This window comes from Chiloscyllium punctatum, chromosome 38, assembly GCF_047496795.1.
Source record: "Chiloscyllium punctatum isolate Juve2018m chromosome 38, sChiPun1.3, whole genome shotgun sequence".
Classification (NCBI taxonomy): Eukaryota; Metazoa; Chordata; class Chondrichthyes; order Orectolobiformes; family Hemiscylliidae; genus Chiloscyllium; species Chiloscyllium punctatum.
The window spans coordinates 44,479,449-44,496,102 of NC_092776.1; the positions used below are offsets into that span (position 1 = coordinate 44,479,449).

At 43.0% G+C, this 16,654-nt stretch overlaps 1 protein-coding gene across 2 annotated transcripts in view; it reads left to right on the forward strand.

Annotated features, from left to right (window-relative positions):
• The first annotated feature begins 1,289 nt into the window (after positions 1 to 1,289).
• Positions 1,290 to 16,654, forward strand: part of cep55l (centrosomal protein 55 like) — a 42,444-nt gene continuing 27,079 nt past the window's right edge. The window contains exon 1 of one of the 2 annotated variants that reach the window (XM_072557741.1): positions 1,290 to 1,364. Coding sequence is in view for 1 of the 2 variants with exons in the window: in XM_072557739.1 (XP_072413840.1) it covers positions 16,234 to 16,404 (171 nt within the window). In the remaining variant the exon portion in view is untranslated. Of the gene's footprint in view, positions 1,365 to 16,118; positions 16,405 to 16,654 lie in introns of those variants that run through there. The other variant, XM_072557739.1, reaches the window with a different exon arrangement.

Here is a 16,654-nt window from a genome sequence, read left to right on the forward strand (position 1 = left end):
TCAGGCCAACATTAAAAGGTAAATGTGCCCATAACAAAACAAATAGGCTACCAATTTACAAGAATACTGCAAACCAGAAACATAAAATCCCAGCATAGGTGTTCTTTTTTTGGGTGGTTGCGAAAGTTGCTTAAATCCATTTTTAGGATTCCTTTGCATTCTCATTGTGGTTGGCTCAATTGCTGCCTAGGTGACAGATAATGTACCCACGATGCAGCAGTCGGGTAGGTATTGTACAGACCTTGTCCCATGTTACGTAGTGTATCTGCTCAGCCTGGTAAAACAAAAATCATAGGTGTTGTGCATGGAAAAAACCTGGTCAAATGAACCAACAACATTTTAAAGGCAACAATTACCAAGCATAGAGGATGAAGCTGCTATTGGGGATTCTATGATCCTACATTCCCTGCTGGGAATTATGCCTCCATGGATTATTAGCCACATATAGAATTGCAATGCTGAGACTCCCAATTCTCAGCATTGATTCCTGTGAGCACACTCAGAAAACAGGATTACAGAATCATACCTCCAATGTACATGATCTTGTCAGGACTTGAACTGTCTGAAAAAATTAGAATCAAAGTGTTCTTTCAATCAGACAGTAAGTCACAATTGACAGTGGCATGGAACAATACCAATCAGAATATATACACACAACTCTGATAACTCAATATGCACTAAATATGTTGATCTTAACTAATGCAGTAATTTGGCTAATGCAATTGGCCTCAGGATTCCTAGATGAAGCAGAGCCAAATGAGCAAGTATTTTGAATCCTGATCCTTCTATCGTCCTAAGTACATACTTATCAATGCCAGAACTTAACTGCAAGCACTGCCCATGGCATTATGGATAGTTATGATGTATTAAGTTTGTAGTATTGTGAGAGAAGCAGATAGAGTAGCAATAGAGGTTGCAATGTCCATAAATTATTTAGTCTTTAATTTCTGACGCAGATAGTAAACTGGAAAATCTGTACACTTTACAGGTTCCGAACGGGCAGATACAATGGTTAACTGTTGGATAAGGCTAAAGATAACAAAAACTGATAAGAGGCTTTACAATGGGCCGTTATGTGAGTGGAATTAAACTAATCATTCAGGTCTGCTAAGAGCTAAGCTTGCAGGAAATCAGTAACTGCTGTCTCTACCAAATAAGAACAAAACATTCAGGATTAGACACATGCACAGATAATTCTAAATATGGCACACACTTGCCACAGAGACCAGTGTATAAAGCAGCCCAGGAAATTCCTTGATTTTCAGCATCTTCGAAGAATAACTCTGCAGGAGGGACCTTACATCAAGAGGAATGGTGAAGATGTTGAGAAGAGTTCCAGCCTGGTCAGCTGCTAACTCTCCCAGGTAATAACATTTGGGATTTAGTTACAGAACCCAGGGTAGTGAAAGGCAGTGATTGAGCTACCTCTAGTAGTAAAAAATGTGTGTTATTCATTTAAGTGTTTAATAAATTATTTGAGTTTTATAAAGCTTTAAGTGTCTCTGCTGTATCTTCTTCCATATATACACTGTTGTCCCTCAGAGACAGGCAATAAAACATAGATGCATGACAAATAATTTTAACAGAATAATGTTGTTCTGCCAACTTTGAAATTTTCATGAGAGCAACACATTGCATCTTAATTGGTTGTAGGAACTCAAAGTTTGGGAGAAGATTTGTAGCTCGGGTGCTTGTTGTTGTGGTTCTGTTTGCCGAGCTGGGAATTTGTCTTGCAAACGTTTTGTCCCCTGTCTAGGTGACATCCTCAGTGCTTGGGAGCCTCCTGTGAAGCACTTCTGTGATCTTTCCTCTGGCATTTATAGTGGCCTGTCTCTGCTGCTTCTCGTTGTCAGTTCGAGCTGTCCGCTGTAGTGGCCGGTATATTGGGTCCAGGTCGATGTGTTTGTTGATAGAGTCTGTGGATGAGTGCCATGCCTCTAGGAATTCCCTGGCAGTTCTCTGTTTGGCTTGCCCTATAATGGTAGTGTTGTCCCAGTCGAATTCATGTTGCTTGTCGGCTGTGTGTGTGGCTACTAAGGATAGCTGGTCGTGTCGTTTCGTGGCTAGTTGGTGTTCGTGTATACAGATTGTTAACTGTCTTCCTGTTTGTCTGATGTAGTGTTTTGTGCAGTCCTTGCATGGGATTTTGTACACTACATTAGTTTTGCTCATGTTGGGTATCGGGTCCTTCGTTCTGGTGAGTTATTGTCTGAGAGTGGCTGTTGGTTTGTGTGCTGTTATGAGTCCTAGTGGTCGCAGTAGTCTGGCTGTCAGTTCAGAAATGCTCCTGATGTATGGTAGTGTGGCTAGTCCTTTGGGTTGCGGCATGTCCTTGTTCCGTTGCCTCTCCCTTAGGCATCTGTTGATGAAATTGCGAGGGTATCCGTTTTTGGCAAATACGTTGTATAGGTGTTCTTCTTCCTCTCTTTGTAGTTCTGGTGTACTGCAGTGTGTTGTGGCCCTTTTGAATAGTGTCCTGATGCAACTTCGTTTGTGTGTGTTGGGGTGGTTGCTTTCATAGTTTAGGACTTGGTCTGTGTGTATGGCTTTCCTGTAAACCTTTGTGGTGAATTCTCCGTTCGGTGTTCTCTGTACCATCACGTCTAGGAATGGGAATTGGTTGTCCTTTTCTTCCTCTCGAGTGAATCGGATTCCTGTGAGTGTGGCGTTGATGATCTGGTGTGTGTTCTCTATTTCTGTGTTTTTAATTATTACAAAGGTGTCATCCACGTATCTGACCCAGAGTTTGGGTTGAATTTGTGGTAAGACTGTTTGTTCTAACCTTTGCATTACTGCTTCTGCTATGAGTCCAGAGATCGGTGAGCCCATGGGTGTTCCGTTGATTTGTTCGTATATTTGGTTGTTGAATGTGAAGTGTGTTGTGAGGCACAAGTCCAGTAGTTTAAGTATGCAGTCTTTCTTGATAGGTTCAACATCCTGTTGTCTGTTATGTCTGTCCAGCAGGTTGGCTATTGTTTCTCTGGCTAGGGTTTTGTCGATAGAGGTGAACAGTGCCGTTACATCGAATGACACCATGGTTTCTTCCTTGTCTATGTGTATATTTCTGATGATGTCCAAGAATTCCTGTGTTGATTGTATAGATTGTCTGGATCCGTTGATCAGGTGTTTCAGTTTCTGCTGTAGTTCTTTGGCCAGTTTGTGTGATGGTGTCCCTGGTAGTGATACTATGGGTCTGAGTGGGATGTCTGGTTTGTGCACTTTTGGTAGGTGTTGGTATCTGCAAGTAGTTGTTGTGCTTTTTGGATGTACTCTGCTTTGTCCAGGATGACCGTCATTCTGCCTTTGTCTGCTGGTAGTATGATTATGTTCTTATCGTTTCTTAGTGATTTTAAGTGCTTCCCTCTCCTTGGTGTTGAGGTTATGTGTTTGCCTTTTTCTTGTTATCAGCGGTACGATACTTTGTCTCACACTTTGTTGTGTCTCTTCTGTCAGTCCATTGTTCCTGAGTGTGCATTCTAGTGCTGCTCGGAAGTCTGCTGTCTTGGCGTCCCTGTGGTTGTAGTTGAGTCCCTTGGCCGGTATTGTTCTTTCCATGTCTGTGAGCTGTGAGCTGTCACGAAGTTGCATCAGGACACTATTCAAAAGGGCCACAACACACTGCAGCACACCAGAACTACAAAAAGAGGAAGAGGAACACCTATACAAAGTACTCGCCAAAAACGGATACCCTCGCAATTTCATCAACAGATGCCTAAGGGAGAGACAACGGAACGAGGACATGCCGCAACCCAAAGGACTAGCCACACTACCATACATCAGGAGCATTTCTGAACTGACAGCCAGACTACTGCGACCACTAGGACTCATAACAGCACACAAACCAACAGCCACGCTCAGACAACAACTCACCAGAACGAAGGACCCGATACCCAACATGAGCAAAACTAATGTAGTGTACAAAATCCCATGCAAGGACTGCACAAAACACTACATCAGACAAACAGGAAGACAGTTAACGATCCATATACACAAACACCAACTAGCCACGAAACGACACGACCAGCTATCCTTAGTAGCCACACACACAGACGACAAGCAACATGAATTCGACTGGGACAACACTACCATTATAGGGCAAGCCAAACAGAGAACTGCCAGGGAATTCCTAGAGGCATGGCACTCATCCACAGAATCTATCAACAAACACATCGACCTGGACCCAATATACCGGCCACTACAGCGGACAGCTCGAACTGACAACCGGAAGCGGCAGAGACAGGCCACTATAAATGCCGGAGGAAACAGGACAGAAGCGCTTCACAGGAGGCTCCCAAGCACTGAGGATGTCACCTAGACAGGGGACGAAACATTTGAAAGACAAATTCCCAGCTCGGCGAACAGAACCACAACAGGTTGTAGGAACATTAAGTGCAACAGCTTGTCATTCTAACATAGGAATTGCACTTGGAAATCCCATGATGGAATGCATGCACTATTACACAGCTATTGCAGCATTGAGCTATTCCTGTTTCCATAGCATGACTTCTCTAATATTTCAGCAAAATGTGAAAGCTACTGGTAATTTATTTTTAAATGGCCAGCACATAGCAAGAAATGTATTCATATCATGTTAATACTCGCAGTACTAAATTTTGAAAATTCAGGAAGCAGAGAAGAATGGGAACATAAAAATAGGTCTTATGGCTGATGAATTTATGAATAATAGTGGTTTGTGGTTATTGCTGGATACAAAAGGAAGCCTGTCACCAACATGTGATCTTACTGAAAGTAACACAATGCAAACTTTATTCGGCAATTATTTGCAGTAAACTTCATTTTAATCAATTGCCTACCTTTATGAATACTAAGTTGGTTCTCATACTGTCTAAGAAAAAGAAATATAGCAGTTCTGTTAATCTTTGCAAATCTATTATAAATATTCTGAACAAACACTGAGCAGGAACATCACTGAACACTTCCTTTAATTCATAGAGTCATAGAGTCATGCAGCACAGAAATAGATCCTTCCGTCCAACTAGTCCATGCTAACCATAATTCCAAACTAAACTAGTCCCACCTGCCTGGGAGAAACTGAGGACTGCAGATGCTGGAGATCAGAGTTGAGAGTGTGGTGCACTCTCGACTCTAGTCCCACCTGCCTGCACTTGACTAAAATCCCTCCAAAAATTTTTATTCATCTACTTATCTAAATGTCTTTTAAATGTTGTAACTGTGCCTACATTCACCAGTTCCTCTGTAAAAAGATTGCTCCTCATGTCTTTTTAAAATCTTTCTCCTCCCACCTTGAAACTATGTCCCCAGTCTTGAAATTCCCCATCCGAAGGAAAAGACGCCTGCCACTCACCTTATCTCTACCCCTCATGATTTTATAAACCTTTATAAACCTGAAACTTAACAAGTACTTTGCATCAGTTTTCACAGTGGAAGACATGAGTAATATCCCAAAAATTAAAGGGTGTCACGGGGCTGAGTTGAGTATGGTTGCCATTACGAAAGAGAGAGTGCTAGAAAAGTTAAAAAGTCTTAAAATTGATAAATCTCCTGGCCCCGATGGGATACACCCTAGAGTTCTGAGAGAGGTGGCTGAGGAAATAGCAGAGGCATTGGTTGAGATCTTTCAAGGGTCACTGGAGTCAGGAAAGGTCCCAGATGATTGGAAGATGGCTGTTGTAACCCCCTTGTTCAAGAAAGGATCAAGGCAAAAGATGGAAAATTATAGGCCAATCAGCTTAACCTCGGTTGTTGGTAAAATTCTAGAATCCATCATGAAGGATGAGGTTTCTAAATTCTTGGAAGAGCAGAGTCTGATTAGAACAAGTCAACATGGATTTAGTAAAGGGAGGTCATGCCTGACAAACCTGTTGGAATTTTTTGAAGAGATAACAAGTAGGTTAGACCAGGGAAACCCAGTGGATGTGGTCTATCTAGACTTTCAAAAGGCCTTTGATAAGGTGCCACACGGGAGGCTGCTGAGCAAGGTGAGGGCCCATGGTGTTCGAGGTGAGCTGCTGGGATGGATTGAGGATTGGCTATCTAACAGAAGGCAGAGAGTTGGGATAAAAGGTTCTTTTTCAGAATGGCAGCCGGTGACGAGCGGTGTCCCGCAGGGTTCGGTGCTGGGGCCACAGCTGTTCGCATTATATATTAATGATTTGGATGAGGGAACCGGGGGCATTCTAGCGAAGTTTGCCGATGATACGAAGTTAGGTGGACAGGCAGGTAGTACTGAGGAGGTGGGGAGGCTACAGAAGGATCTAGACAGGTTGGGAGAGTGGTCCAGGAAATGGCTGATGGAATTTAACGTGAGCAAGTGCGAGGTCTTGCACTTTGGCAAAAAGAATAAAAGCATGGACTACTTTCTAAATGGTGAGAAAATTAATAAAGCCAAAGCACAAAGGGATCTGGGAGTGCTAGTCGAGGATTCTCTAAAGGTAAACATGCAGGTTGAGTCCGTGATTAAGAAAGCGAATGCAATGTTGTCTCTTATCTCAAGAGGGTTGGAATATAAAAGCAGAGATGTACTACTAAGACTTTATAAAGCTCTGGTTAGGCCCCATTTGGAGTACTGTGTCCAGTTTTGGTCCCCACACCTCAGGAAGGACATACTGGCACTGGAACGTGTCCAGCGGAGATTCACACGGATGATCCCTGGAATGACAGGTCTAGCATATGAGGAATGGCTGAGGATACTGGGATTGTATTCGTTGGAGTTTAGAAGATTAAGGGGAGACTTAATAGAGATGTACAAAATAATACATGGCTTGGAAAAGGTGGACGCTAGGAAATTGTTTCAGTTAGACGAGGAGACTAGGACCCGTGGACACAGCCTTAGAATTAGAGGGGGTCATTTCAGAACAGAAATGCGGAGACATTTCTTCAGCCAGAGAGTGGTGGGCCTGTGGAATTCATTGCCACAGAGTGCAGTGGAAGCCAGGACGCTAAATGTCTTCAAGGCCGAGATTGATAGATTCTTGTTGTCTAGAGGAATTAAGGGCTACAGGGAGAACGCTGATAAGTGGAGCTGAAATGCGCATCAGCCATGATTGAATGGTGGAGTGGACTCGATGGGCCGAATGGCCTTACTTCCACTCCTATGTCTTTTGGTCTTATGGTCTTATGAAACTCCTCCGCTCATAAGAAAAAAGTCTCAGCCTATTCAGCCTCTCCTTATGACTCAAACCCTCCGTTCCCAGCAACATCCTGGAAAATCTCTTCTGAGCCCCCTCCTGTTTAATAATATCCTTCTGATAACAGGGAGACTAGAATGGGACATTGTACTCTAGAGGAGGCTTTGCCAACGTCATGTACAACCTCAACATAATGTCCCAACTCCGATACTCAAAATGTCTGAGCAATGAAAACAAGCATGCTGAACCTCTTCTAAATCAACCTCTCTGTATGTGATGCAAACTTCAAAGAATCATGTACTAGAACTCCTCGGTCTCTCTGTTCTACAACACTATTCAAAGCCCTACTTTTAATTGTACCAGTCCTGCCCATGTTGTTTTACCAAAATACAATACTCTACATTTATCCAAATTAAACTTAATCTGCCACTCTTCAGTCCATTGATCCAATTGCTCAAGATGTCTTTGTAATCTTGCATGATCTTCTGTCCACAATACCATTAATGTTAATGTCAATGGCAGACTTACTAACCATGCCTTCTATATTCTCATCTAAATCATTTATATAAATGACAAACAAAAGAGGACCCAGCACCGATCCCTGTGGAACACAGCTGGTAACAAGCCTCCAGTCTGAAAAACAACCCTCCACCATCACTGTCTGTCTCCTGATGTTAAACCAATTTTGTATCCAATTGGCAAACTCACCCTGATTCCTCTGGACTGTAAAGATATCCGATGAAAATCAGAAATTTGATGGATATTTAATACTTTCATTTTCTGAGTAATAACTGTCTTCTGGTGCAGCCTCAGTTTTGATTACTGTTATTTGTCAATTCCTATTTTGTGAGAACTGATATGAAGAATACAGTCAGATTGTCTTCAACATCCTGATCAGATCTGCTCGTTTTTTTTTCTTTTAACAGACTCACACATTCCTTGATCTTAATTCTTTCATTCTATTAGTTGCAAGACCTTGTACATTTGTTTATCCATATTTACCTCATATTGTAGAATTATCATAACTACTAACTAATATTTAGCTCTCAGCCCTCATTGGTTCCACAAATGCTGTTTTAAATGCATTTCCTACTGCTGCGACATAATTTACTTTCAATATGCAGCCTTCTTTCTCTTTGTCTGTCTATTGTGGTATTCTCTCAGGTGACCTCTCCTTGTATCTGGTGGCGTTTTTCACTTCTACCAAAATGTGGTACTGGGAATGGGTTGCTTGAGGTAGTTTGATCTTGGAGGCATACACAGCAATACCACAAGAAGGTTAATGACTTTCTGTGCCTGGGCTGCCATTTTCTCTCTGCAATCTTGCAGTCATTCTAACTCTGCTACTTTACCCATTTCCCTCAAGGGCTCGTGCTCTATCGTTCTCACTATTCTGTTCAGTATTTTCTGTCAATGGCTCTCACTCAACCCATTGCCTTTACAATGGATCCTTCTTGTTCTCTGTTCTTATTACTCATTCAGGACACCTCACAATCTTTCCCCTGCCTACACCACCACTAAGAGCTGTGCCTGCCACTCTCAACTCATTCCATCCATCCTTTTGTCTTTTTGCAGGTGTAATCTGCCTACCATTTGGCAGAGAAGACCAAGACGGGTGGTGGAGTGCCCAACATTTGTTTCATTACACTGTAGATGGAGAGAATCCCTGAGGTTGCAGGAGTGGATAAAGATTGCCTGTGCAGGGATGCCAAGACCTCTATGATCCAGCCACCAAATAAGGTTAATTGTCAAGTGCTGCGCTGCTTCCGCTTTACATGTGAATATATTCTTAACATGCTCAAGCTTCTATCCCCGTTTCACAACTCAGTCCCTATCTTGTTTTCTGCAGGCGCCAGTTGCATTCACACGGTCAATTTCCACACACACTTATAATGCATCATCCACAGAGATAACAATAGCTTCTGTGCCTGGATGCATTGAAAATGGTTCTAATGAGCCTATATGGGCAATATCAGAAACAAAGCAACTCCTGAGAAATTTGCTCAGTCAGCATTTGGAGCACACACAAATGGCATTTCAACATTACTCTACAATCTTTGGGACAGGAAGGAGGGCAATAGGATGCTTCTACATGGATCTTTTACAATGTACACCTGGTTCAGATGTATACTATGCAAGCCATTTGGTACACATGCAGTAGGATACTGGTAAGAAGGGTGATATTCTCCCTCTCTGCCCATTGCCCACATTATGTAAACATTGCATACAGGATAATGATGTCCACATTTTACAGACCTAAGTGGACCTTGAGCAGGCTGTGAGACCTTGGAATGTACTTGCGAACTGTGGAACTTAGGTAAAACCTTAAACTCATTTGACATTACTTCTGCTTCACAGCCATAACTAAAGGTTTTAGAATTCAATGACATGGTCAACATTGCATTAGTCGTGTTTGGTCAATGCATGGGGTTCACTCCTAGAATTCTGCAGTAACATGTATTTAATTTGTACTGTGTAACTGTCTGTTTAATGCAATTGCCCTTTTAAGAGCCTCACATCACTCATAAATTTTGCTCCCTCAAAATCGAAAAAAAAACCTTAATCTACCCACTCCAAGTGTGGTGGCTGCCAACTTTCATTTGTGCACTCGTGATTTGGATAAGGATGGAAGCTGATACCGGCAGGATGTCAGAGAGTTGCAAAAAGGTGGCAACTTTTTTTTAATATAAATATTTTTATTGAAAACCTTTTTAAATCTTTTACAAAACATTTACATACAAAAAAACCCATCAAAACAGAATAAAAGGCAGTACAAAAAAGGCCATAACACAGTATCATTGTTAATAAACGACCTACTATTCTACCAGAACAAGCATATCTACTTAAACTAAACTACAAACACATTAAATAAATACTAACGTAAACTAAATTCAAATAACATAAATTAAATAATATCTCACCACTTTATTCTATCTCACTCATTTACTGAGGCTCCCATCCCTGGGAATACCCCCTACAGTACCCATATTCTTTTTTACCCAGTCTCCTCCTCCCGGGGCCCCACAGGCACTCATACCAATCCCCACAGCTATATCATGGCCCTAATTAATATTGCTGATAAGTCAGCATCAATATAATTTTAAAAAGAGCCGCCACGTTTTGTAAAACTGTTCCGTTTTTTGGTGTACCATATTTGTGAGGCAGTCTTGGGGGAGGTGCTCCATCACCAGCATACGCCACCCGATAAGACCTGGGGGGTTTTCTGATGTCCACTTCACTAGAATGTTCTTCCTTGCACAGTGGATAAGAATATTACACAATCTATTCCCGTGTTCCCCCAGAGAGGGCAAATTTGGAAACCCCGAAAGAAGAAATACTGGATCTAATTTAATTTTAATTCTTAAAGGATGACATTTAGCTCCCTTACTATAGCATTCCAGTATCGCTAGGTCTTACACCAGGACCAGTAACAGTGTGTGAGGAGTGCCTAACTAATTTTACATTTGTGACACCCTGATGATACTCATCTCTTAAACTTAGCTAGCCTCTCTGGCACCATATGAGTCCTGTGTAAGACCTTCAATTGCATGGCCTGTGCCTGTTACATACTGAGATTTTCCTTACGTTCCCCGAGATGTCTTCCCATACCTCCAATGGAATATCCTCTCCTAACTCTCCATTCCACGTCCTACAGAGTCCTTCCATGTCCCCCTTTCTGTAAATGATATAAAGTACTGAGTGCAAGAGCACCCATACACTGGAGTATTCTTTTCTCCACGTCTGATTTGTAACATTGAACCAGGAGCATGGTCTTCCTCTGTATGTAGGCCCTTATCTGGAAATATTGGAAAAGTCCCAATTAGACAATCCATATTCAAAGTTTGGGAGAAGATTTGTAGCTCGGGTGCTCGTTGTTGTGGTTCTGCTCATCGAGCTGGGAATTTGTGTTGCAGTCATTTCGTCCCCTGTCTAGGTGACATCCTCAGTGCTTGGGAGCCTCCTGTGAAGCGCTTCCGTGATGTTTCGTCCGGCATTTGTAGTGGTTTGTATCTGCCGCTTCCGGTTGTCAGTTCCAGCTGTCCATTGCAGTGGCCGGTATATTGGGCCCAGGTCGATGTGCTTATTGATTGAATCTGTGGATGAGTGCCATGCCACTAGGAATTCCCTGGCTGTTCTCTGTTTGGCTTGTCCTATAATAGTGGTGTTGTCCCAGTCGAACTCATGTTGCTTGTACACAGTAGAGTACAAAATCCCATGCAAGGACTGCACAAAACACTACATATGACAAACAGGAAGACAGCTAACGATCCGCATCCATGAACACCATCTAGCCACGAAACGACATGACCAGCTATCCTTAGTAGCCACACACTCAGATGACAAGCAACATGAGTTCGACTGGGACAACACTACTATTATAGGACAAGCCAAACAGAGAACAGCCAGGGAATTCCTAGAGGCATGGCACTCATCCACAGATTCAATCAATAAGCACATTGACCCGGACCCAATATACCGGCCACTGCAGTGGACAGCTGGAACTGACAACCGGAAGCGGCAGATATAAATCACTATAAATACCGGAGGAAACGTCACAGAAGCGCTTCACAGGAGGCTCCCAAGCACTGAGGATGTCACCTAGACAGGGGACGAATGTTTGCAACACAAATTCCCAGCTCCGCGAACAGAACCACAATAATCAAAGACTCCCCGCAGCCTGGTTATATTCTCTTCCATGCCCTTCTGTTGGGCAGAAGACATAAACATTTGTACACTTGAATGAACAGATTTGAGAACAGCTTCTTACCCGCTGTTATCAGACTTTAAAATGGACCTCTTCAATGTTAATGTTAATCTCTCTCTGCACCTTCTCAGCAGCTGTAACACTGTATCCTGCACTCCTTTCTGTTTCCCTGATGTATTTGTTGGGTAAAGTCTGCCTGTAAAGGACGTAACACAACACTTTTCAGTGTACCTTGGTACACATGACAGTAATAAATCAAATCAAATCAAATCATGTGTTTGGAAACCAGTCCAGTTTCTTTCTAGCCTTTACATGCAAGATCCATTAAAATGTGGTTAGGGGAGAATATATGGCTCAGTGAAGGCGAATCTGTCCAGAATGCAATGAAAGATCCATAGTGTGGAGAGAATATGGACAAAAAATCCCACATCTGTTGGAGTGACTAGCTCTGAGTCAAACATGACATTGGCAAATATCTTAATAGTGAGTCATTTGTCCCCCCCCCAATGTGAAAACCAAATTGTGTTAGGAACTGAGCAGTCTGTGGGTCAAGCAGCTGCGCTCCTTGTTCTATTTTGTAGTGATAACAATGGGTGCATGATTTAATGACAGCATTAAGTGGTTGCTAGCTTTCATCTGGTTGATGATTTGTTACTAATTTGAATCTGAAGAAAGCTTCTGGCCACAGAGAGAGATAAGAAAATCAGAGAGGTACTTTGTATTTGAAACATAAAGTGCAGAAAATAAGTTTAAACATCTAACAAAAGAAAATGGCAATTGGATGAGTTTTAATATCAAGAGGAACCATGTTTTGGTTGCTGTCTGCAATGGCTGAATTTCAACATTGGAAAGAACCCAAGTCCTTGAGCAGTGATAATTTATGGACATAACAAATTTCCAAAAAACAGAAAGCACCGTTGAAACATCTCGAATTATAGGACAAGAATGCAGTGAGGATTTATGTTATTACCCAGGTCTCTACCTTGTTTCAGCCTCTGAGGATCCTCAGGCTACATCATCGATTTGCTACTCATGATGTCAGGCAGAGAGTGGATGGCAGTAATGTCTACTTCAGTTGCATAAAGTAGATATATAGTAGAAGACCATATCCTATTCAGGAATGCAGCCTGCTGCACTCAGAAAGATCTGTATCCTTAATGCGGTCATTCATACATCAACTGGTTGCCCAAAGATTCCTTGATTTTGAGGCAAAAGGCATCTTGCTCCCTGACATGAATCTTAGAATTATCTCACAGTCTCTTTTCATCATGGATGAAGGTAAATGGATAACGATAAGGCATGGATAAGGTAAATAGACCCTGTCTTGTCCCTGGGTTGGGGAGGCCAGGACTAGAGCAAGATGTTGTGAAACTTGAAAGGGTTCAGAAAAGATTTACAAGGATGTTGCCAGGGTTAGAGGATCTGAGCTACAGGGAGAGGCTGAACAGGCTGGGGCTGTTTTCCCTGGAGCTTTGGAGGCTGAGGGGTGACCTTATAGACGTTTACAAAATTATGAGGGGCATGGATAGGATAAAAAGGCAAAGTCTTTTCCCTGGGGTCGGGGAGTCCAGAACTAGAGGACATAGGTTTAGGGTGAGAGGGGAAAGATATAAAAGAGACCTAAGAGGCAACTTTTTCATGCAGAGGGTGGTACGTGTATGGGATGAGCTGCCAGAGGGTGTGGTGGAGGCTGGTACAATTGCAACAGTTAAGAAGCATTTGGATGGGTATATGAATAGGAAGGGTTTGGAGGGATATGGGCCGGGTGCTGGCAGGGGGGACTAGATTGGGTTGGGATATCTGGTCGGCATGGACGGGTTGGACCAAAGGGTCTGTTTCCATGCTGTACATCTCTATGACTCTATGATTCTAGAGGACAGAGGTTTAGGGTGAGAGGGGAAAAAATTTAAAAGGGGCCTAAGGGATAATGTTTTCATGTAGAGGGTGGTGCGTGTATGGAATGAGCTGCCAGAGGAAGTGGTGGACGCTGGTACAATTACAACATTTAAAAGGCATCTGGATGCGAATCTGAATAGGAAGGGTTTAGAGGGATATGGGCCAAGTGCTGGCAAGTGGGACTGGCTTAGGTTAGGATATTTGGTTGGCACGGACGAGTTGGACCAAAGGGTCTGTTTCCGTGCTGTACATCTCTATGATTCTATTACTCTAAATCGTCTCAACTTTGGCTCCCATCAAATTTAGCTGTTCCCACTAAAGCCCCTTCGCTTCAAAAACTGTTTCTGAAACTGGACATGGAAAGGGTGCCTCCAAATCATATTTTGCCATTGTTGCAACAAGAGAGCATCTTCATTAATCTTGTAGCCCACTGATATGAGCCATTACTAATATAACCATCAATTCAAATGCAATAAATTCAGTGAATCTGGAATAAAAATCTTAGTAATGATGACCATGAAACTATCAGATTATCATGAACAACATCTCTAGTTCATGAATGTACTTCAGTGATGTGCAACTTTTACCCTTATCCAATCTGGCCTATGTGTTACACGAGAGCCACTGTAATGTGGTCAACTCTTAATTGCCTGTTAGATAGTCCACCAAGCTGTACCAAATAATTATGACAAAATTTAGGAATACAATGCCAGTTTGCCAAAGGCAGCAGACACATAGGAACACCACCCAGATTATGATTTGGAACTATATTGCTCTGGCTTTACTGTTTCCTGAGTCAAAATCCTGCAAATCCCTCATGGTACTGTGGGTGCACCTGTACCAAATGGACAGGAGTTGCTCATCATGATATTTTTATTCATTTGTGGGAAGAGGATGTCACTGGCTAGGCCAGAATTTTTTGCCCATCCCTAATTACTCAGAGGGCAATAAAGAGTCAACCATATTGTTGGTGGGTTTGGAATCACATGTTGGCCAAATCAGTTAATGATTGTGGTTTATTTCCCTAAAGGGCATTAGTGAACCGCATGGATCTTTTTGACAATGGGTTCATACACATCAGATTCTTAATTCTGGATATTAATTGAATTCCAATTCCACTATCTGCTGTGGCAGAATTCGAACCAGATTCCCCAGAACATTTTCTGGGTGTCTGGGTTAACAGAGTCGAAAAGTGTAATGCTGAAAAAGCAGAGCAGGTCAGGCAGCATCCGAGGAACAGGAAAGTTGATGATTCAGGTATAAGCAAAGATGGTTAACAACCCAATAAAAATACCACTAGCTCACTATTGCTTCCTACTGTTTAATGGATGTTGACCTAACCATTCCCCAGGAATGAATTAGATTTAAAATGATGTGGAGGAACCATTGTTGGACTGAGGTGGACAAAGTTAAAAATCACACAACACCAGGTTATAGTCCAACAGATTTATTTGGAAGCACTAGCTTTCAGAGCACTGTTCCTTCATTGGGTAGCTGTAGGACAGTATCATAAGACACAGAATTTATAGTAAAAGATTAGTGTCATGCAACTGAAATGATATACTGAACAAACCTAGATTGCTGTGAAATCTTTCATCTTTTGGAATGAGTTGCAGGTTTCGGTTTATCAATGTGTAAATCCCAGAACTTCTTTGAAGTCACATTCTTGAGATAACAAGGTTTTTAAAAAAAGTGACATGTCAGCTCAGTGAATGCATTAAATGGGAGGCTAGAGTCTGTCTGTATCCCAATCTTGAGTCAGACTGGTTCTATTTCCAAATTAGGAATTTATAAATATTACATGGATTGACTACCTGCAGGTTGTGCGCTTTTTGAGCAAAATAGAATGTATCTGCAAATGTATTTCTGCAAATGCATATTCACCCCATTGACATATAACGCAGGCAGTCAATCCAAGTAATATTTTATAAATTCCAACTTTGGAAACAGAACCAGTGTGACTGAAGATTGGGATACAGACAGACTGTAACCTTACACCTTTAATGCATTGTGTGAGCTGACATGTCACTTGTTTTTATAAAACCTTGTTATCTTGAGAATGTGACTTTGAGCAAGTTCGGAGATTTACATATTGATAAACCGAAACCTGCAACCCATTCTAAAAGATTACACACAACAGCAATCTAGGTTTGGGGTTCAATATGTCATTTCAGTTGCATGACACTAATCTTTTGCTGTAAATCCTGTATCTTATGACCCTGCTGCACAACGCCCCGAAAGCTAGTGCTTCCAAATAAACCTGCAGGACTATAATCTGGTATTGTGTGATTTTTAAGTGGATTTAAAATGAACCATATTGGCCACTGTTGAGTCCCCTTCCCATAATCCACCTTTCTGACGCCTGCGCAGGGCAGCTGTCTCCCGGCATGCCCCGCAGGGACCGGAAACGTGGGGAATTTGAATTTGTTGTGGCGACATTGCCGCTCGTGCCGGCGGCGGCGGCGGTTGGACCGAAGGCGGTCGCTCCCGTTCCCGGGCAGAGAGGGGTCAACACAAACTGCCATGACTTCCAGGAACATCATCAGCAGCCGCTTCGGCCTCCGCAAAGCGGACGTGTCCCGGTCCGAGAGCGACACCGACAGGGTCCGTAAGGAGAACGCGCTGCTCAAGAAATCGCTGGAGGAGCTGAGCAAGGGCCAGACATGGGAGCGCGAGAGGAACCGCCTGCTGGAGGTGGGTCTGGGCCCCGACCCCCGGGCCCCCCGGCGGCCCCGGCCCCCCGGCCCCGGCCCCCCCGGCGGCCCCGGCCCCCCGCCCCGACCCCCCTGGGGACATTGGTGCCCTCTCTTCCCCCGCCAGTCTGCTCTGGCGAGTTACCCACTCACCCCGAGTCCCTTTGCCCGAAACGTCGACTCTCCTGCTCCTCAGGTGCTGCCTGACCTGCTGTGTTTTTTTCCCAGCACCACACTCTTAACTCTGACCT